A 23,144-nucleotide genomic window follows, 5' to 3' on the forward strand; every position below is an offset into this window, starting at 1 on the left:
AACATTATTATCCAGATTCTAGCAACTATCAGAAATAAGAGAGGACTTCCTGTCTTCTCTGAACCCCCCCGGCTAAACCTTTGTGAGAGCAGGCAGCCTGTGGAGAACCAATCGAAACATTACAAGAAAAAGAGCTGGACTGATTCCCAACCGAAGACCAAACCATGTTTAAATAAGTGAATCCTGTGGGGAGATATTTCTCATGCAACAAGGTATCACCTCAAAATTTAAGACCTACCAAAATAAGACTTTTTAAGACATTTTATGACCTTAACTTCTGAAAATCTAATTTGAAACTTTTTAAGGATCCGTGGGAAGCCTGTCAATACCACTCTCATGGTAAAAATTAAGCTACAGCCAGCAGTCTAGCTTAGCTTAGCGCAAGAATGGAAATGGGGGGGCTAGCTTGGCTCTGTCCACCAGAAACAAAATCCACCTAAAAACACCTCTAAAGCTCACTATTTAACACTAATTAGGTATAACCAAAGTGTAAAATCAACAATTCAGTTTTACAGTGGGTTATTTGCCGGGCTATTTCTTGTTACAGTACAGTAACTTCTTGCAGTCTCCTCTGGTTGCCTGGCAACTCCTCAGAGCCAAGAAGTAGTCCGGCAATCTTCACATCTATGTTTCCGCCAGAAAGCGGGTATACGTATTTCCCAAAATACCAAACTATTCATGTAATGCATGTATGTACATGAGCTGCAAACGTGAACTACGACTTTAAACTACATCAGAAATGTGGCTGCTGACGCTCCGCTTCTGAAATGTTTCCAGCGAACATTTGAGCTGCGACTGAGTTGAACCTAAACGCAGCCGGATCCCGTGGACACGAGGCGTTAAGACAATGAGGAGGAGTCGGAACAATCCTAACCCTGCTCCTCTACAGGAAGTTGTTTCAGCAGTGGTGACTTCCTCCTCTGTGGTTTGGTGGGCGGAGCTTGCTGTCCCACATTAGCATAAGGGTTTTCTATTGGTCGTCCCCGGCGGCGTGACAGTGGTGAATGACCGAGGGCGGGGCTGGTGCTGTGGAGGGACAGCGTGGAGGTGTGTGTAGCGGTGTGAAGCGTGTGTGTGGCGGTGTGTGTGGCAGTGTGCAGCGTGTGCGTGGCGGCAGCGTGCGCGTCAGGCTGCAGCGGCGGCGGCGTGTCCTGCAGGATGATCATGGACCTCGCCTTCCTCTGGCGCTCAGCATGGGCGTGGCTCCTCGTCGGCGAATCCGTGAGCTCCTGCAGCCTCGGTTCTGCCCCTGGCTTGAAGCTGGAGCGGGTCAGCCCCTCCCCTCTGGCTGGGGGAGGAGGGGGGAGGAAGGAGGGAGGAGGCCCAGAGTCGAGGAGGAAGAGCGCCGAGGTGGAGGAAGCGGAGGGAGGAGGGGGTGGAGCTGTCTGAGGAGGAGGAGGGATGAAGCTGTCCGTCAACGAGGAGCTCCGTGGAAACCGACTTTCATTGATCAGAGCCGTGATGCGGTCATCCTCAGGTGTGCCTGCCGTGGTAACCATGGAGACGTTAATAAAAGCAGCCAACAAATACTTCAAACTATAAATACAAACAAAATACCAGTATAATATACTCCACTGGAACAGGGATTTAGGATGTCCTCTCGATGTTTAGTGGCCTTCTTATTAAAACTTTCTTTAAGATTTGAATTGAGTGTGCGCCACTGTTTTTAAAAAAAATTTATTTAGATTTATTTAGGACACTTAGTTTTCATGCCTCTTGTCTGTTTTTGTATGTTGTAAGCAGATATAAGTGTTAACTAATGTATTAGTCAACAACTACAACTCCTCATGTAGACACTCATAAGTGGAAGCTTCTGTATAAACAGATAATGAATGACAACATGGTAAAACACAGTTGTAATAATATGAAATATGTCTTCATAGGAGAAGATATAATTGTTGACAAATACTGTACATTAATAAATGCTTGAAATGTCCTTATATCTGCTTATAACTATATTAGTGTGTTATAAACTGTTTATATACTGATTATAAATGCTAAATAGAGGGACTTGAAAAGTGTTACCTGGAATGTTAGATGTATTTAATCCTGCATTTTTAATGTAAGTTTAATGTGATATTCACAAGCACATTGTGTGATCATTCCCAGTCACTGAATGATCGGACATATCATCCTCACATGTATATTATCTCCCGGCACATAATCCGTAAAATGTAAAATTGTTGTTTTTACACTTCATTTTTTGTATGGATTAAACAAACGTGTAACTTTTGGACAGAGCCAGGCTAGCTCTTTCCCCCTGTTTCAAGTCTTTATGCTAAGCTAAGCTAACCAACGCTCAGCAAGAGAGAAAATAAGTATATTTCTCAAAATGTTGAACTATCCCTTTAAATGGCTGTATGTGTAATACTGTGTGTGCTTCTCACCAAAACTTTTGGTTCTGGACATTCCTCTGGGCAAAGCCATGGTGCTCTTCTCTGGGGCTGAGGGGGGGACGAGACCCTGACGTTCAAACAAGGACTTCACACACACACACACACACACACACACACACACACACACACACACACACACACACACACACACACACACACACACACACACACAGAGTTAATCCAAATCCAGCTGGTTGTAAATGATTTACACTGAAGATTTGTTTTATGAGGACAAATGTATTCTCGCCCAACAGGTCTGAACTTATGTAACCAGAAGTCCACTCAGGATGACGTTGACACTGGTGGGAATCACTAATACCGGTCTTTTAGTACTGTTAGTGCTATCCAGCTGCAACAATTAATCGATTAATCAATCAATCAGCAGATATTCTGATAATTGAATAATCGTTTTAGTCAATCTTTTAAGCAAAAGCAAAAAATTCTAAAATGTGATAATTTAATACTTTTCTTTGTCATATATAGTTAATAAAATAAATTGACAAAACATGACTAGGGCTGTAACTAACGGTTATTTTCATTATCGATTAATCTGTCTGTTATTTTCTCGATTAATCAATCCTATAAAAGGTCAGAAAATGGTGAAAAATGTCGATCAGTGTTTCCCAAAAGCCCAGACAACAGTCTACAACTCAAAGATATTCAGTTTACTGTCATAGAAGACTAAAAAAACCCTGAAAATATCCTGTTCCCACCACAAACGAACCACTCCAGAATTTGTTGGTGACCAGACGGAGACCACTTCCTGTAAAGAGTCTCTGTGTGGTAGTTTTGGTGTGATTTGCTGAGTTCTGTTCTGCACCGAAGAGGAAAACCAACCAGAGTCCGATTCAACACAACTGAACTGCAGTGGTTTGAAAACTCACATTAATCTCGGCCTGTGTGATTCGTCGGCTGGTCGGTCTCTGTTTAACCGTCGCCGCTCTGAAGTCGTCTGATGGGCGGGCCCTCAGAACAACTTCCTGTTGACTTCCTGCCAGCATCTCATCCAGTTTCTCTGGAGGAAAGAGACACAAAGAAACACATAAACAAACAGAATTGCGAAATGCCGCCCCACGAATCGCCGCAACATCACTTTTACATCAAAATTACTGCAACAACACAACATGACTACAACATCACAATATCACTGTTACCAGAGCTGTAACCAAAATAAATCTGGTGCAAAGCATCTTTTCTTGTTTTAGATAAATGATTTTATATACATAGTCCCTTACAGAAAAAAAAATTGAAATCCCCCAGAAAAAACTCCATTGACTTAAAACATTTTTGACGAGCCATCGACCAAATTCAGCAAAACTCAATTAAAAATTGTCAAATTTTATTTATAAGTTTAACTGTTCAAATATATTTTCTGTTTATTTTATCTCCCTACATGACAGTCTGACGGTCAGTCCTGTTTTACACTACCAGGGATTCACATAGAGAACACTATATCCCTTTTATTTCAATTTATTTTAGGGTTGCAACAAACTATTATTTTCATTGCTGATTATTTTCTAGATTAATTGTTGAAAACAGTAAAAAAAAAAAAAAAGCTCCTCTCAATTTCCTAGAGCCTAAAGTGGCGTCATGACGTGTCTTATTTTGTACGACCAACAGTATAATATTTTCAATTTACTACAATGTTAATACAAGGAAAAGCAGAACATTTTCACATTTCAGAAGCTTTAACAAGGGAATGTTTAGAGCTTTACTTAAAATTTACTCCAACGATTAATTGATTAATCATAATAGTTACAGCTCTGGTGAGACTCAATGTTTTTCATTCCACTGTGTAATTTTTGGCAGGGAGTGATTTCGGATGCAATCCATGACATGCAACATGTGTCCAACATCAGGCCACCAGACTGAAATTATTGTCACAATAAAATAAAAGCCACAAAAACGTTGATAACTACAGCCACCACATAATCAGGGTCATGTGACTCACCCAAGCGTCTCCTCCTGGCTGCAGACAGAGCAAAGGTCAACAACGCACACTCCTACAGATCGACTTATTGACTTAATGTGCACGTGTGTGTGTGTGTGTGTTTGTTTTACCTATGTCCTCCAGGTCAGCGGTCATGGACTTGGATCGCAGTGTCAACGAGGTACTGGGGGCTCGTTTTGGAGGAGGCGGAGCTACAAGACAAGAACCAATCAGATTTACTGCCAGAGCACAAAAAGAGAAAGAAAACAGTTTACTGCACGTGGAGTTAAGTCCTCCAGTGAGAGGACAGTGACACAAACTGTAGTAAACCCAGTCACAGAGGACACAATTGATTAGGATGCTATCAGTCATGAATACCATTCTGACAGAGTTAATTTACTTTTAGTTTTTTGACAAAAATGTTAGTTTTTGTCAAAATTTTGTGGTTTGCTTTTTGTCAGTTTTAGTCAACAACTTAAAGGATGAGGTTGCTGATTTTCTTATTGTCAACAGCCATGCAGACTCAAACTAACAATGAATTGATCTGCTTACAAGTATTGTGTGTTTCTAGAGCTGTAACAATTAGTCAATTAATCAATCGATTAAAATTAATCAAACTATTTAGATAATCAGTTCGTTTTATTTTTTCATTTTTTAAGGAAAAATGACAAATTTGCTGGTTGCAGCTTCCCAGATGTGAATATCTGAAGCTTTTCTGATTTTTCTCAATTTCTCATAAATGATAGTAAACTAAATATCAACTGATCAATGATCTACAATATAATTGCTTATCGGACAAAACATTCTTAGTTGCAGCCCTCTGTGCATCCAAAGCCTGATATATCTTCGCCAGCTTGTTGTGCTACATACTGCGACGCCTTTACTTTATACTAAAGTTAGTAGCATAAAGTCAAGCTTGTGATTTGTAGCACAACAAGCATTGAAGCTGTAAACAGAATCATGTTCCTGCACATGCTCAGTGGCGTCTGCCTTACACAGAACTACTCTCCAGAGACTGAAAACATGATCGCTGTTATTAGTCTTTGGAGCCGTTTCTAAACAAACTAACGTGACCAAACACTGAAAGAATGAAGGTTGCACTGGGTGAACATGTCACCCAGTGCAGCGGTGTGGCTCACTGACGTGTTTTTAATAGTTTCTGGACAACAATGGAGGAATAAGATATATCAGGCTTTGGATACACACATGATACTTTTTAGTAGATCAGTTCTGTTCTAAAAATGATGATTACAATGTGTATGAGTGTTTCTATTTTATCTAGATCATGATGAATTGTTACTGTTTTGTACTGCAACTCTGCAACATCAGCAGACTCATCAGCTACAGTTAAAGGAAGTTAAGCACTATATTTGTAAAGAGGAAGACGTAGAAATTACAATTTGTTCGAGACAGGGTGAGACATGTGATCTGAGGGTCAGTTGGGCAGGATGGCTCCTGGACAGGAGAACTGAAAACAGACATGACGTTATCTAGAAGTCTGTATTTTGATAGATTAAGAACAGAACTGTAACGGCCTGTTATAAGCGCTCTACTGGGAGCCTTTTTCTTTGTAACCTCATCCTGCGTGTTGCATTGTGAAACGCTCCTTCTTGTACAAGAAAATAAGTTCTGTTAAATTTTGATACTTCTGCTCCGGTCTCTATTGTTTAATGGTCATTATGAAGAAATTTTTTTAACAAGTTCATTGTTGGTTTGGATCCAAACATGAGATTTGTTAAAAAAAAGAAAAATGTAAAAAATTGCCAGACACATCCTTTAAGAAACCATTTTTGGGGCTGATTTTATTTGTAGAGCCTCTTAAAGAAGAGGAGACAAAGTTATTTGTTTGTAAGAAGTAATGTTCTTGTCTGACAAATGTTTCACTACTGCAAAGGTATTTTTGGTGTTGTCACTACTACTTCTACCACTAGGTCCATTTCCACACCATAGTCAGCGGTACCTTTCTTCCTGATCAGGTTGGATTCTGATTTCCGGGAAACTGATACGACTTTCATCAGCAGGCGACTGCCTCCCTGTCGGATCAGAGAGACGACCTGCCGGTGACCCACCTTCACCACGTCAGTACCGTTCACCTGGACAGACACACAGATGATGACAGTGAAGCTTTAACTATTTCAAATGTATCCAATATGTAATGATGCAACATGTTTCAGTTGTTACCTCTATGAGGAAGTCTCCAGTCCGTAGCCCCGCCCTCCAGGCCACGCCCCCCTGGTCGACTGACTCCAGGTACTGCAGAGCAGGAAACGCCGGGGTGGGAGCAAACTCCTCGATGGGTGTCTCAGCTTGAAATAAAAGAGGAGGGGAGAGAGAGAGAGAGAGAGAGAGAGAGAGAGAGAGAGAGAGAGAGAGGAGAGAGAGAGAGAGAGAGAGAGAGAGAGAGAGAGAGAGAGAGAGAGAGAGAGAGAGAGAGAGAGAGAGAGAGAGAGAGAGAGAGAGAGAGAGAGAGAGAGAGAGAGAGAGAGAGAGAGAGAGAGAGAGAGAGAGAGAGAGAGAGAGAGAGAGAGAGAAGAGAGAGAGAGAGAGAGAGAGAGAGAGAGAGAGAGAGAGAGAGAGAGAGAGAGAGAGAGAGAGAGAGAGAGAGACACACAAACATGCAATCAAACCCTGTTTGCAATACTTTCTTGATACTTTCAATACTTTTTTTCTTGGAGCTTGTCTTCAAATGTCTTGTTTTGTCTGATCAACAGTCCAAAATCCATGTATCATGTATGACAGAATATCTTCAAGTCTTCACATTTGAGAAGCTGCAACCAGCAAATTGGCTCAAAAAATGACTAAAATGATTATTCAATTATCAAAAAAGTTAATTTCCTGTTGACTGACTAATCAATTAACTGTTACAGCTCTAATTTTCATTCAGTAATTATAGTATTTTATTTCTATATAGTTGTTTTATTGTTAGTGGCAGAGTCCGCCATTACCGTGCTGGTCTGGTTCAAATACATGAGCATCAGCATCACTGGTCACTCTCCTATTATTAAAGGTGTATTCAATTACTGCCAATAAAATCAGAACATTTCCTACTGCTGCTGATTCATATAAAAACATTCAACCTGCTACATATATTCTATTGTGCATATCCATCCTAACCCATAATACTTATTATTATTTATTGATATTATGTTGCCATGTGTATACACGTACAAGCATTCATATACACTTCTCTGCATTCACATATTCATACCAATCAGTATTCTGTACATAATGTTTGTGCTTTTTTTTTTTTTTAACTCTATTTAGCACTTCAAGGCTATCTTTACTAGGGGAAATTTCTTTTGCAGCCAGTGTTCACAAAAAGACAACAACAACAACAATGACACATCAACACAATGAAGCACAGAGCTAGAGCAGGGAAATGGAAATTCATATAAGTACAAATGTGCAAGGTATGCAGCCAGAGTGCTGTTTGCCATTAAGCATGTCAACAGCACTCAGGATGAAGGAGACATGACTTTTAGTCCTCCAAACAGGTGCCCTGAATTGACGTCCTGAGGGCGATAGCTTAAACTCCCTCTGGATTGGATGGTCCAGGCAGTCCAATATAGCATTAGCCCTCCTATGGACCTGCCTGTTATAAATGACCAAAAGCTTAGTCTGACTCCTCCCTCAAATCTTATTGGTAATTTTAACAAGACTTCCAAGTCTGTTCTTATTGGACAGATTTAGGTTTTCCAAACCAAGCAGTAATGCAAAAGGTTAAAATAGATTCATGAAACTTCTCTAAAAGAGAGTCATCATCTCAGAAGAAACATTAAGAGTTAATTTTTCTCAACAAAAAAAAAGTCTTTGCTGGACCTTTTTACACAGTTTGTTATCAAGAACAATAACTGAATACATATACAGCTATCCACTAGGTCAATGTCAACACCTTTTATAAAAGTTGGCAGAGGGCTTGGTGGTGACTTTCTGAAATCAATGTTTTTCATTTCTGACACATGTAGATGGAGGAAAGACTCATCACACCAAGCCACAAAGTCCTCCACCACCAGCCCATGATTCTGTTCCTCGCCTTCAAGAAGGCTAAAAATAACAGAATCATCAGCAAACTGTAGGATGTGTCTGTTCTTATAGCTGCTGCAACACTCATCAATGTACAAGACAGCAACCTTGAAGGGAACTGGTGGATGTGTAGAGCTAGTTTGAGAGAGCACCATTAACTCTCACACACTATGACCTATCAGTTAAAAAGTCCATAATCCAACCAATCAGGTTAGGATTGAGTTTAAATGACAGACAAGCCTCTCTGCAAGCAGGAATGGCTGGATGGCATTTGAATGCCAAAGAGAAATCAAATAAGAGTCAGGCATGAGACTTGGGGCCCTCCAAATAATGGTACAGAAAGTTTAACAGTGTAACGACAGCATCCTCCACCAGGCCTGTCCACAAATAGTAACAAATGTAGTCGTTCCTAGACCTGCATTAAAACCTCATTCTCAATAAGCTTCTCAAATGACTTCATAACTACAGAAGTCAAAGCTACTGGACTGAAATCATTTAACGCCTTAGAGGTTACCTTTGGCTACTGGACAACAATGGGGTGTTTCCAAAGCTTCGGAACCTTCTGCAGGTTAAGAGATTGTGTAAAAATATACTGAAAGATGCTACAGAGCTGGTCTGCAAAGGTGTTGTCAGGTCCTGAGCTCAGGTCTTAGTATGCCTGAAGAGGTTTGCCACTCTCTTCACATCAATATCAAATGCTGGAGAAGCTGTGGTCTTTCCTCTTATCTCTTTCATCTGTGCAGTAAAATCATGATTATTAAATCATAGATAAAAACCATTTCATTCATCAACCAGGTGTTTATCTGAATTAAAACCAGCCAGAGTGAGCCCCCTGTTGCAAGAATCCTGAGATCCTGTCATAGTTCTCATTCCATTCCAGACTCTTTAAGTTGTTACTGTTGAGCTCTGCCTCAATCTTGAGGTACACTCAGTCCACAATGTCTGTAAGTTATATATATAAGTTATATACTCCTGAAAACACTGACCAGTCTGTGCACTTGAAAAACCCCTGGAGGGCAAGAGAACTGTCCTCAGTCCAGACCTTGACCTCCCTTATAATAGTCTTCTCCTCAGCACAGATCTATACACAGGCAGAAGGTGCACAGAGTTCTGATCGGAGAAACCCAGTGCAGGTCCCGCCTTAGACTTAATGGAGCCATAACATAGCCCAAGAGTTTTGCTGCAATGTATTGGGCAGATGACATATTGAGTGTTGGGTTGCCATTTCTCTGTCACTTTTAAAATGATGTTGGCAGCAGATTCGACATCAGCCTTGGAGTGAATGTAAACAACACTATGAATAATTGGGGGAACTCCCTCGGGAGGTAAAACAGCCTAATCAACACAAACAAACGCTCTATGTCAGGAAATTATAGCCGCTCATATGCAGTAACATTCCTGCACAATCTGCAGTTGATGAACAGGCATACCCCCCCGCCCAGTGATTTCTTCCCTTTCTTTCCCGGTTTCCTGATATGACGTGACTTTCCAAAGTTATTATTGTTCCCAATAAATATTTCCTGGTTTTGATCCAACAAAGAGTGTATGGGATCATCCACATCCTGGCGATTCTAATGTAATCCCAGGAGAAGTTCACACGTTTACTTGATTGTTTGGGAATGCTGGAAACTCCAGGCAAAAATAATAATTGTCTAATTAAAACAAACTGAAAAACAAACAAATGACACAAGAGACACCTGCTGAAAGGGGACCTGTTATACTCACTTCCAGCTCTGTGTTTTTATTCTGGGATTCCACTAGAGTAGCTCTACATGATTCACAGTTCAATAAACTCCTTATTTATCTTATACTTGTCTTTTATGTATGACTTAGCTCCTGTCTCTTTAAGGCCCCTCTCCTGATGAGCCCACAAATGAGTTCTGATTGGCCATCTTCAGGAAGCCTGCTGAGGGGGAGCCGTATCAGAGCTGTGTTAAGTTACCGCCGATGCAAACCCAACATTTCCTGCTTTACTGCTTCATATTAAAAGCTTTAAAATGACTAAATAATGGGAGACCGAATTAGCAGAGCTTTGTTAGCGGCGCTAAAAAACAGTCAACACAACAAGTTATGGAGATATTTGGAGCTCTTTGTTCAGTGGCAAGACAAGCAGAAACAGCCACAGTGATGATGATGTTTGATGAAGAGCTGCAGACAACCAGCACACCTGACTTGACACTTTGGCCACATTTAATATGAACATCCAACATTGTAATATCATATATATTATGACTGACAATAAGGAAAAGCATAATAGGTCCCCTTAAAAGTAGTATTAACTGGTTTTATGCCTAACTGCATTTTGTTGTCTCAGTACTTGAGAAAGTTACAATTCTGTTCTTTGATCCTTCATATATCATCATCTGGTTTTTTAGTATTGTTTCATTCGTGTGCCTGATGTTGTCTAACATCAATGGGTATTTTACCTGTTTAAATAAAGCTTAAATTAATAAATAATATTGTACTTTGTACAATGACAATAAAGTTGAATCCAATCTAATCTAATTAAACCTCACCTGCTGTTAACATGGTAACCACAGGTGTTACAGAGGAGGATTATAACTTTAATAGAACAAACTGAACACTATATACTATAATATCAAAACTGAGGCTGAAAAGGTCAGATTTACTTTTACAGATTAATTATAGATTTTATTTCAAGTGTTTGAAGCTGTCTTTCTCCCATCTGTTCTTTTTATAATAAACTGATTTTAATTGTATATGCTTAACAATTAAAGTATTTTGTTGTCACTGTTATAATCATGTTTATATGAGGGCCAGTCTTCTGTTGCCTTCATGGTTTGACCGGAAACCGGAACTGTGACGTGAATAAACCTCAGCTGGATCTGTAGGTATTATGAAACGATACAGCGAGGAGTTTTAACGCTCGCTGCTTTTCCTCTAAAAACTTCACACTGTTTTAAATATCTTTCGTTTTTCCTTTCTAACACCTCCAAACACCCACCACTCCATCCATCCACCCATCCATCCATCCATCCATCCATCCTGCTGTTTCTACCTTTAGCTCCTCTGAGGACGAAGCCGAATCCCTCGCTCTCTCTCTTCTGCAGCACGGCCGTCTTCTCCTCGATCACATAGTCACTGACACACAACAGACACGTACATTTATTAAACACTTTCAAGTAATATGCAGTTTAAAAATGTAGAGGAAATCCTGGATGCCTTCAGAATTATTAAAAGCCCACTAAACATCCTCAGATCCTCTAATTGGTAATTTCTTGCTGTTCAAAGATCTAATTTAAAGACTAGAGGGGATCAAACTACGTTAACCAAACGTTTAATTCTGTTTCCCCTGGATAGTATCTTCTGTCCTGTCAAGTTGATAACTACAGTTTTTAGTTCTGCTGTGCTGCTCGACATAATGGAGCTCAGGATTTATCAGGAGGACGGCTGCTTTACTCCAAACAGTATGAACCTGGACTGTGTGTGTAACAGCTGACCTATTGGATGTGTAAAAGAACACAGAACATTAATTAACATTTGATCCTGACCGATGCTATCAATCAATGAAGCTAGGCTGCTGTGCCTCGTGCGTAAATGTGCACAGTGAGATCCCTGCATATAACTCTATATTTGTTATATATATACATGTTCAGACGTGGCACCAGAGCAAATCAATAGAATGGGCATTTGATTTTCATGAGGGGGCACAATGCATTGTATGTTTGTTTATCCTGTTATCAAACAAGTTGAACACAGCTTCGGATGGACCAGACACGGACCCCCCGGTCCTCCCACTGGTTAAAAAGAACGAGTTTGGTCTTTGCAAACGGAAATGATGTATGTGTTTATTTGCAAATAGAGCGAAGAAGATCACATGTGGAGATGCATGTTAATGTCAGGTGTAAACAGCACCTACGAATCTACTTCCTTTAGAGATTAGATTATCAATTTACACGTCAACTTTACAAAACATATAGAAACTTCATTATTCCTTCATATACTTCATATATTCCTAAGGCCACCTCTTTAACATTCATAATCAGTATATTAACATTTAATAAATTGTTTATAATACACTACAATGTAGTTTTATGTTCTTATTATAATATAGCTACTACCAGTAATTATGATGCCCCATTTGATGTAAAAAAAAAAAAATCATTAAAATTCTGTTGATTTAAATTCAATCGATTCATTGAAAAAAAGTTCATTAATGATAAAAAAAGTTTTTTATCTGGTGTTTTACCTGTATTCGTTAGTTTGTATTTAGTATTTTGTAAAAAAATTATTTAATTTATTCTTTTCAGCCAATAATTATGATGCCCCATTTGGTATAAAACAAGGTGTATTGTGTGGATTTGATGTTTTTATCTGAGTGTATTAAGTATTTTATATGTTTACATTGTGATATTCCGTCAATAAGTCAATAAATTAAGTATTAGTTGTAGTATCAGTACATTACTTGTGTAGTATTCAGTGGTAGGTACTTGTAGGAAGTGTAATGTTAGTGTTTTACCTGTAGGAGGTGTAGTTGTCATATGATCCTACAGTATAATGTCTGAACAGTCTCTTGGTGCGGTCCTCCCTCGTCTCTGAAACACACATGGACACACAGTATATACATATAAAATTTACCACATCTTAGTCATAGTCAGTGAAGTATATGTCATATATTAAATATTAAATCCAGTCCTATATATCTACATGGGTATTATGCAAAGACGTTATTTGTGTATATGTAATATTTACCCAGTCTTGGGTCGTATTGTCTCATCTGGACTTCCTCAACACATTCGGCAGGAAACCAACCAGTTCTTCCTTTAACACTTCCTTCCCAGAATCCTCCTTCACCGATAGAAAGCACTGTGGATCCACAACACATAGAGTCATTAGCTTAACCACGCTCCTCATTATGCAGAGAGCTACAGATATCTGACACATACTGTATATATATTTACCTTTGACCCTCTCTCCTCGGTGCAGCTGAATCTCTCCAGTGCCCTGAGGGACGTGGGATCGGGTGGCGATGAAGGTGCGTCCTGGCACAGCACTATACAGCCTCCTCTTCCTCATCTGGGGGGTGAGGGGAGGGGAGGAGGGGGGGCTGGTCTCCACATGACCTCCACCGCTCGGGCTGCAGACAGACAGGTCACAGATATGGGCAGGTAAGAGACAGACAGCTGCTTTAACTTTACAGGCTGTCTTTATGACAGATGTTAGCCAAAACTGTGTTGCTACACTACAGTGTTAACTATACGACACCAGTACTTCTACTACCTACTACCAGATTATGCCAAATACTCTCTTCTATACCGATATTCTACACTTGTAGTAACCCTAACCCTAACCTAACCCTAACCCTAACCCTACCCCTAACCCTAACCCTACCCCTAACCCTACCCTAACTCTACCCTAACCCTAACCCTAACCCTACCCCTAACCCTACCCTAACTCTACCCTAACCCTAACCCTAACCCTAACCCTAACCCTAACCCTACCCTAACCCCAACCTAACCCTACCCCTAACCCTACCCTAACCCTACCCTAACCCTAACCCTAACCCTACCCCTAACCCTAACCCTACCCCTAACCCTACCCTAACTCTACCCTAACCCTAACCCTAACCCTACCCCTAACCCTACCCTAACTCTACCCTAACCCTAACCCTAACCCTACCCCTAACCCCAACCCTACCCTAACCCTACCCCTAACCCTACCCTAACCCTAACCCTAACCCTACCCTAACCCCAACCCTACCCTAACCCTACCCCTAACCCTACCCTAACCCTAACCCTAACCCTACCCTAACCCCAACCCTACCCTAACTCTACCCTAACCCTAACCCTACCCTAACCCTACCCCTAACCCCTAACCCTACCCTAACCCTAACCCTACCCCTAACCCTGTACTGTTTAAGATAAACAAATAGGAAAAACACAATGACACATCCACTTAAGTAGAAAACATTTCAAATTGAGCAAAAACATTTCCTGATTAATGCGACTCTACTTCATGAGTGCACAGAGTTAGAGCCTGGAGTTCATTGAAACTTTGGAAATCAGTCTCTTTGGGAAGTTGCGGAGAATTTGTTGCTAAAAACAAGACAAAGCCAAATTTTCGCAGGAAAGCAAGAGGAAAATTAGCCTTACTTTCAATCTGAATGTACCATAATACCATGTTATCAATAACAGGGTCAACTACACCGGTACTAATGACAACTACACTGATGCTATTGCTCATTTATAACTATATTTGAAAGACTGGAAACAGCATTTTTGCTTGAAAAATTACTTAATCATGCGATTTTGGGGATTTGCAGTTAAAAAGACTTCTAGACAGCTGTTAAAATAGGTTCAAATTTAGTTGAAAAGTTTACGTCTTTTAGATTATAACCTTTATTTTAATGGTATTCTGTGACTTTATCTTCAACATGTAACAGACAGGATCTTCTAGATATATTAATAATAAATTTCAGTGTTAAAAGTGAGATGGCGGCTTATTTACCTCCTCCTACGACACAGATTACTGAGCTTGTATTTGAGTGACTGAGTATGAGTGAGTATGTGTGTTAGTGTCTTCATGTGTGTACCTGAGCCGGCGTGTGTGTCGTCGTAGCGAGTGTGTGTGTGTGTCGTGGTGTGTCTCCAGGCTTTGCAGGGAGGGGCCAGGAGATGAGGCGGGGCTCTCCAGAGCGTTGTCACTGGCAGAGCGAATCAGAGAGCGTGGTGACGACAGACCATTTCCGGCCGGCGCCCTGATCACGGCGCCTCGGCGGCGTTTAGTGTAGCATGGAGTTTCTCTGAAAGGAACTACTTGGGCACATATACACACATATACACACACAAACACACACACACGCTGGAAGTTAATTTCCAAGCCGCTGTAATAATATGTTCACATACATGTACATGTGATTTAAAAGAATGTCCACTTTCAGCCAACTCACCAACGTCAGAGGTTTTGTGGATCTTAATGATTTCTGCAAGATCGAAGTTCCCAGCAATGATCGCCACCTACAGACACACATGAGCTTAGTAAGACATCAGGGTTTGGTATGTTTCCATCAAAGAAATAAAGAGATATAAGCTTGAATCTTATATTTAATGGGTGAAGTTTGGGACTTGGTTTTATAGTATGTTTTTTTCTGACTGATACTGTGGTTTTGTAGTTTTTTGATACAGTATGTTCATGGTAAATGATAAATGGACTATACTTGTATAGCGCCTTTCTAGTCTTCCGACCACTCAAAGCACTTTTACACTACGAATCACATTCACCCATTCACACACATTCATACGCTGAATGGGTACAGGGGCCACCATGCAAGGTCCCAACCTGCCCATCAGAGGAAACTTACCATTCACACACATTCATACACTGATGGTTCAGCCATCAGAAGCAATTTGGGGTTAAGTATCTTGCCCAAGGACACATCGGCATGTGGACTGGAGGAGCGGGGAATCAAACCGCCGATCTTCCAATCAGTGGACGACCCGCTCTACCTCCTGAGCCACAGCCGCCCCATTCATGTGTTTACACAGAAGGACGGCTGTAGATTTTACCCCCCATCACTTACATTGAAACCATATTGGGAAAAGATGCCTTCAGGGCAAGAATGAAAAGGAGGAACAATAACAGCAAAAACTCACTTTCAATGTACATTTGGGTATATGAGTATTCTTTTAAAACAGACAAAAAAAATCAACCTATTCTTTAAAGGTGGTCTTGGTTTTTTGATCCAGACTGAAATATCTCAACATCTGCTGGATGGATTATCTTGAAATTTGTTTCAGACATTCATGTTCCCCAGAGGATGATTCCTGCTGACTTTGGTGACCCTCTGACTTTTCATCTAGCGCCATCATCAGGTCAAAATTAGTTTGGTTTATGACCAAAGCCCTGCAAAACTACTGACATTCCCATCAGCATTACTTTGTGTAGGTGTGAGGTGGGTGTTAATGTTGGCTTGTCCGTTTAGGAAAGTTACAGAAATGGCCGTGTACAGCCCCTAAGCTAAGGTGGCGGTGGGTTTAATGGGCATTTCCACTGTCAGCCACCTTTAGCATGTTAGCATACTGACATCAGCGTTTACCTAAAGCACCACTGTGGCTAAATACGGCCTCATAGACATTCTGGCTTTGTGGACTTGAAGTTGAAAGTCTTTATTTTTTTTTACCTGAATTGAGGAATCTTTTGCTTTTAGTCTTTGTATTTTATTTGTTTGCCTATATTAGTGATAGAAATACAGACAACAAATACTGGGAGAGAGAGAGAGAGAAAGAGAGGAGGATGACGTGTTTAAAAAGTTCCCATCCTGACTGCGAACTGTGGAAGTTGTGTGTGTCTTTTAAACCTCTTGGCCACCGTACATCCTGTAGTTTTTTTTTTAACTGAAAAGGTTTTGTACTAAACTTTACCTGAAAGGCAGTTTGGTTGTTGTAGTTCTTGATGTCCTTATTGGCTCCTCTGAACAGTAACACTCTGGCACAACTGTCCTGCAAAACCAGCAGCAATTATTTTACTAACCACAAATTAAACACGTAAATAGAGATATTTAACAAACATACAGTGTGACAATAAAAGGGCTGAAGATATGTGTGTGTGTGTGTTACCTGGTTGTAAAGAGCACAGAGGTGCAGTGCAGTGTTTCCTGATGCATTCTGGGAACTCATGTCAGCGCCGTAGAACAGCAGGTGCTCCAAGTGCTGCACGTTACCATAGCGACAGGCCTGAACTCACACACACACACACACACACACACACACACACAATCATAATTGTACAGGGCTTGAACTTGTCATCAGTGCGAGTAATTAAACTGATTGTGTGTGTGTGTGTGTGTGTGTGTGTGTGTGTGTGTGTGTGTTTGTGCGTGTGTGTGTGTGTCTCACCTGGTGGATTTCCTGCCACCCGTTCTCATCAGTCATCCCTGCAACCATGACAACAAGGATTCTTTCAGCGGTGAAGTGTTTGTCACAAAACACACAAACAATAATTGAATAAATAACAGCAGTAGTCATGATGTTTGAAGGGCAGCAGTGACGTCATCAGCCACACACACACACACACACACACACATACACACACACACACACGATGAGACTTTGGATTGACCCTGTGGGCCTCCGTACCTATGGTGGCGTGGTCCTGCAGCAGCAGCTCGCAGCAGTAGGGGGCGCCACCTACCATGGCAGAGTGATAGAGAGGAGTCAGCCCTCTGCTGTCCTTGTAGTCTGGAGACGCTCCGAGGTCCAGCAGAGTCTGAAAGAACCAGAACAGGACAGCAGAGTATTCAGTGTATCTAGTGTTGTCATGGAGTTAACATCACCTGCTGGTCAGTGATTTTAATCCAGTTCCTTCTCTGTATGAGGCTCATTTTTCAGTAATAATTACAGCTGCAATGAGTTTTTCAGTGAACTCGCTGCTCCTCTTGTCATTAAAATCCCGTCCAGAGCGACGTCCTTGTATTTTAAAGTGAGTTTTTTCTAAGCTTGTGCTTCAACTGTCTGTGATACTTGATTTTGTGTTAAAATATGATGCTAACGCCGACATATCGGCCTGTTTGTGAACCAGTATGACCACAGAAAAAAATAAAACCATCAGGAGAGTAAAAACCCATAAGAACTCATGAAATAAGCTGCTGTAATGTCAGCTAGTTTGAGTCCTGTTTTTAACCAATGTTTTGGTAAATTGGTGCTATTAAAAGTTTTTTAATTAAAAGTTGTTTAATCTGTCTCTATGCAAAATACAAATGTGACAGTTTGTCATAAAAGTGAAACTTTGTGGAAATAATGTTTCATGTTAGTTGTCAGTGAATGCAAAAAATGGGAAATGTTTTCATAGAGGTTATAATTATACTGTAAATTAATCCTGACTTCAAAATGTCCTGTAGAGCTGCAACGATAAGACATTTTTCATTATTGTCTGACTTTTTACAGACTTTACGATTAATCAATAAATAGAGTAAATAATCATCAAAGCATTCGATAATGAAAATAAACGTTAGTTGCAGCCATAATGTCCTTATATCTACTTATGACTGCATTATAGTGTGTTATAAACCCTTTATTTAATGTTTATATACTGCTTATAAATGCTGTTGACTGTGAATGTGTTTGTTCTCACAGTGAGAGCAGCGCTGTTCCTGCAGAGGACGGCTCGATGCAGAGCGGTGATCCCGTCTCTGGTCCTGAAGTCCAGGTGAGCTCCTCCACTGCGAAGAACTTTGATCAGCTCACAGCTTTCCTCCAGCTGGACCGCCAGAGTCAGAGGACACTCTGAGACAAAGAGACAGAGACAGAACGTTTCACAGAGCAGATTCCTGCAAAAAATAAATACACTTTCTCCTCATGTCTGCTGAGTTGTTTCTGTTTGTGTTTAAGAGTTTATCTTCTACAATTACACAAAAATTTTGCATTTTGCTCTTTTTAAGGCCGTTTCAAATATGATTTTTGACTCAACATACTTAAATTTATCTTTTTCTGGCAAAAACATGCAACAAAAGTTCAATAAGTTCAAAATCTGAAGCTTTCAGGAGCAGGAACATTTTCTAAATCACTTCTTAAAACATATTTTTTTGAAAATGTCTAACGTGTGTCTGTCTCTGCTTAATCTGTATGTTTATTCTTGTACACAGGCTTTCAAAAAAGAGATCCAGATCTCAATAAATAAAGGATTAAATAAAAAAATACATTTAAAAAAAAGTCATTTTTATGTGTCCAGTTCCATCACGTTTTATGTATTTTACATTTTAATTCAACTGGTTTTTATCTTATTTTATCATCATTTGCATATTTTACTCTCCATACTTTTATTCGGTGAATTTTATTTAATTACATATTTAAAGCTATTTGTAACACTGTTTTAAAAGGTGCTATATGAATTAAGTCTATTATTATTATTACATATCAAGAGCAGTTTAATTTGTCTCACACACAGTTACAGTATATTCTTTCAAAGATGAATTTACTGAAAATACTGAAAATACAACTGAACAGAGAAAAAATAAATTATAATCTGCAAATTTTTAATTTTGTTTGCTAGTCAAAACTGTTCAGGAGGTGGGATTATGTCGGGGGAATTTCGGAAAAAATCCCGTTAACTATTAGTTTATCTTTAGATTGCTGTATCCGCAAGAGTTCAAGCTGATAGTATAAGATGCTAATAGCTCAGAAAACCACAATGTCTCATTTTGATTTTTATTTCTACAAGCGTGTTTAATAAACAAGATTCAACATGTAAATCAGACACTTTGGAGTTGTTGTAAAGTGGATTATTTTTTTCTCTTTTCCTGGAGCTATGCTAGCAGTTTCCCCCTGCTTCCACTCTTTGTGCTAAGCTAGGCTAACCACATCCTGGACCTCTCTCTGGGTTAAACAGAAATTTCACAGAATATGAATCGAGTGTTGTGTGAGCTTTACGTCAGATTGTGTTGTGTGTATTCGTGCTCACCCCCGCTGTCGGAGTCATGGAAGTTGGGGTCCAGGCCTTTTTCCAACCATTTGGAAACCTTCTCCACATTCTTCTGATGCACATGTTCCATAAAGCGCTTCAGGTTGGCCTGAAAAAAAAACATAAACACATCAAAAAACAAGTTAATCTCCTGGGATTTTTCTGGAAAAACAGCACACAATCTGCCATCGGTACTGCAGGATTCTGAGGTATAGTGTCTTTTATCCTCGACGGTGTAGAATCACAATTTCTTCTGTTTGAAGAGCCGTGTTATAGCCTCTCTGATACTAATACTTCTTCTACTTTTATATAAATGCAACATCACCACAACAGATAGTAATTGGAAGTTCACCCAGGCGGGTTAATCAATGCTGGAATTCCAATTACGCCACCGGTAACCAAGATGGAAGTGTAACAGAATGGTTTTATGTCTTTATACACTCACCGGGCAGTTTATTAGGAACACCTGTGCAATCTAATGCAAATCAATACAAGAGCTTTGACATAAATTCTCAGTGAGTTTATGTGTGTTTGTGTGTGTGTGTGTGTACCTTGGTGTGTAGCTTGGCCAGTTGTTTGTCGTCCACGTAGCTCTGCGTGTAAACTCTTCTCTTGTAACGAAACTGTAAGAAAAACAGAGGAATGTTAGTATTAGTTTGTTATAATACTTGTTTCAACACTTAACTGAAGCTATATGATGCTTACACAGAAAATAGATTAATATAAATGTAGCAACTATCACATGAATGACACAAAAAACCAACAATGAACTGATCTACTAACAAGTATTGTGTGTGTATCAAAGCCTGATATATCTCATTCCTCTTAGTTGTTGTTCAAAAACTATTGAAAACACGTCAATGAGCCACACCGCTGCACTGGGTGACATGTTCCTTCATCACCATGAACAGACACACTGCAGTTTATTTTGACTCAATCCCACACACGCCGTCCTGCTGCCAGGAATATGTGGATTAATCTGCCGCTGAAAATAGTCCCATAAAATTGCAGAATTTCCTCCTGTTTGTTTGCTAAAAACTACAGTGACAAGCTGTTTTAGGAAATTACTGAGCTTTTTTTAAAAAACAAAATGATATATTTGTGTTTTTAAAGAATTACATTTTCAGTAGGAGGCAGTCAGTGGTGGAAGAAGTATTCTGATCCTGCATTTAAAATCATACTTAAGTAAAAGTACAGTATTTCCAGCTAAATATTCTTAAAGTATTAGAAGTAAAAGTACTGATTTTGCAGAAAATCAGTGACTACTGTGACTGATGAGCCCCTCCAAAGGGTCAGCAGATAAATCTGAGGGGTGGTGAGATGATTAATGGGAGAGGAAAGAAGAAAAAACAAAGTTCTGGTACACAAATCTGTTTTCAGTTTTTGGACTTTTTCTCTAATCTTTGATTTTTGCTGAAATATTGGATCATTTGAACATTTATTGAAATGAAAGCATGTGAGAAGTTTAGAGGGAAAAATCACTATTTGGTGGAGCTGTTAACAACTCATAGACATGTGAAATGTGACCCCGACTACACACTGCTTTTTGTAAGACGTCAAAAGCCAAAAAGGTTGGAAACCACTGGTTTCATCTTTAACAATGTGTTGTATTTTAAAAGCTTGTTATATTATCCATTGTGTCAAATCTTCATCTGAAAAGTAACTAAAGCTGTCAAATAAATGTAGTGGAGTAGAAAGTACAAAATTTCCCTCTGAAATGTAGAAAGTAGCATCACATGGAAATACTCAAGTAAAGTACAAGTACCTCAAATTGTACTTAAGTACAGTACTTGAGTGAATGTACTTAGTTACTTTCCACCACTGGAACCAACAGGCTTAGAGTTAAAAACCACTTACAGAGTAGAGAAGTCAGAAAGTAGGACGGACTAACACACTGTTGGTTTTGGTTTGTTCATGAGGTTTGATGACATAAAGAAAAATACAACAAGAACACCAGCCTGAATATTTAAAGGGGGCATCTTCTAGAAAGGGAGATTTCTATTTCCTTTTTGATTATAAAGCAGGTCTATGTGCTCTATAAATACTGTGAAAGTATCAAAACACTCGGAGAAATGCACACAGCCCGTATTACAGAAACTGCGCCTTGAAACGAGCCGTTTGGACCTCTGTAAGGTTGTGATGTCACAACTATATGCTCAGCATTTGCCTTGGAGGGGCGACTCGTCCCTCCAACGGGACCCGCGCCCCTCCTGAGAGAAACAAAATATATTTATTTACCTAATTTATGTGCACTTGTTTCATTTCAGCTCGGTGTGAGAGTCTCTACTGCGTTTTGTTGTCATTTTATGTTCACACTAGTTTCTCTCCTCTGCTCTGCTCTCTGTGTTTCATTGGGGGCGGGGCTAACGCACACACACGGAGTGGAGCAGAGGAGAGACGGTACCGGAGGAAACGCTGTAGAGTTGTTGGATGTCAGGAAGCAAATATATCATTGTACAGTTTACCGGTGAGTTTTATCCAGAGCCCTGGTTTTACCTACAATAGCTACCGTAGGTTACAATCTGTAATATGTGGTTGGCCTGGGCGTACGTCACTCAGAAAACAGTCAGCCAATCAGAAGAGAGGGGCATTGAGCAGACACAGAACAGCCTGATTCAGGCTGAGTGAGACTTAAGGCTGTCATCCAAGCATGTACAGCTGAAACTAGGTGCTTTTTGATCATAAAAACATGCAAATGTTTGTAAGTAGACCAAAAAAATGAAAAATATTAAACTGGGAAAGGGGCATAATGTGACCTCTTTAAAACAATACACAGGATATACTGTACCTCCAGGTATGGGATGGGTGTGATGGGAGGGAGAGGATACTCCTTCAGCAGTCGCTCCTCGTCCAGAAACTTTCCGGCTCGGCCGTTGAACGCCGGCTGGAAGAGACCATAGTTCAAAACATCCGACAGAGACTGAGTCAACGTCACCAGAACCCTCTGCTTACTGGTCCAAACTGGTAACTCTGGGTCCAACCGCAAACACTTCTGAGAGAGCCAGAGCCAGAGAAACAGACAGACAGAGAAAGAGACAGACAGAAAGACAGACAGACACAGACAGACACACGGGTTTGTCCTGCTGTTTCATTCATTTACTGTTTTTATCCTCGACTCGTGGTTATACTGTATATATACACCGTATAAGTCTGTGTGTGTTACCGTCTGCTGCAGGTCCGGGATGCCAATGCGGACGACAATGCTGTTTCCAGGAGGTGCGTCCTCCACGTCGTCGTCCCTGGCAACAGCAGAGCCTGTCGGGTTGCCGTTAGTAACCGCCTGTTGCCGCGGGCGATCATGTTTGGTGTCAGCAGCCGGACTCAGAGGCATGTGGCTGAAACACACACACACACACACACACACACACACACACACACAC

General features: G+C 40.3%; 1 protein-coding gene across 5 annotated transcripts in view; it reads right to left on the reverse strand.

The window, feature by feature from the left end:
- shank3b (SH3 and multiple ankyrin repeat domains 3b) overlaps positions 1-23,144 on the reverse strand; it is a 53,931-nt gene that overhangs the window by 11,955 nt on the left and 18,832 nt on the right. For 3 of the 5 annotated variants that reach the window (XM_067581820.1, XM_067581823.1, XM_067581824.1), the window contains exons 2-22: positions 22,928-23,099; positions 22,553-22,756; positions 20,316-20,387; positions 19,765-19,873; positions 18,439-18,590; positions 17,445-17,574; positions 17,205-17,242; positions 16,926-17,042; positions 16,731-16,808; positions 15,260-15,326; positions 14,903-15,125; positions 13,272-13,447; positions 13,063-13,176; positions 12,830-12,905; positions 11,369-11,451; positions 6,508-6,632; positions 6,287-6,419; positions 4,458-4,538; positions 3,281-3,411; positions 2,388-2,481; positions 875-1,483 (exon numbers count right to left, since the gene is read on the reverse strand). In XM_067581820.1, coding sequence (XP_067437921.1) covers positions 875-1,483; positions 2,388-2,481; positions 3,281-3,411; positions 4,458-4,538; positions 6,287-6,419; positions 6,508-6,632; positions 11,369-11,451; positions 12,830-12,905; positions 13,063-13,176; positions 13,272-13,447; positions 14,903-15,125; positions 15,260-15,326; positions 16,731-16,808; positions 16,926-17,042; positions 17,205-17,242; positions 17,445-17,574; positions 18,439-18,590; positions 19,765-19,873; positions 20,316-20,387; positions 22,553-22,756; positions 22,928-23,095 — 2,980 coding nt within the window. In that variant the 5' untranslated portion in view covers positions 23,096-23,099. The remainder of the gene's footprint in view (positions 1-874; positions 1,484-2,387; positions 2,482-3,280; positions 3,412-4,457; positions 4,539-6,286; positions 6,420-6,507; positions 6,633-11,368; positions 11,452-12,829; positions 12,906-13,062; positions 13,177-13,271; positions 13,448-14,902; positions 15,126-15,259; positions 15,327-16,730; positions 16,809-16,925; positions 17,043-17,204; positions 17,243-17,444; positions 17,575-18,438; positions 18,591-19,764; positions 19,874-20,315; positions 20,388-22,552; positions 22,757-22,927; positions 23,100-23,144) is intronic. The other 2 variants (XM_067581825.1, XM_067581821.1) reach the window with 1 other exon arrangement.

The sequence above is a fragment of the Thunnus thynnus genome, chromosome 23, assembly GCF_963924715.1.
Source record: "Thunnus thynnus chromosome 23, fThuThy2.1, whole genome shotgun sequence".
NCBI lineage: Eukaryota > Metazoa > Chordata > Actinopteri > Scombriformes > Scombridae > Thunnus > Thunnus thynnus.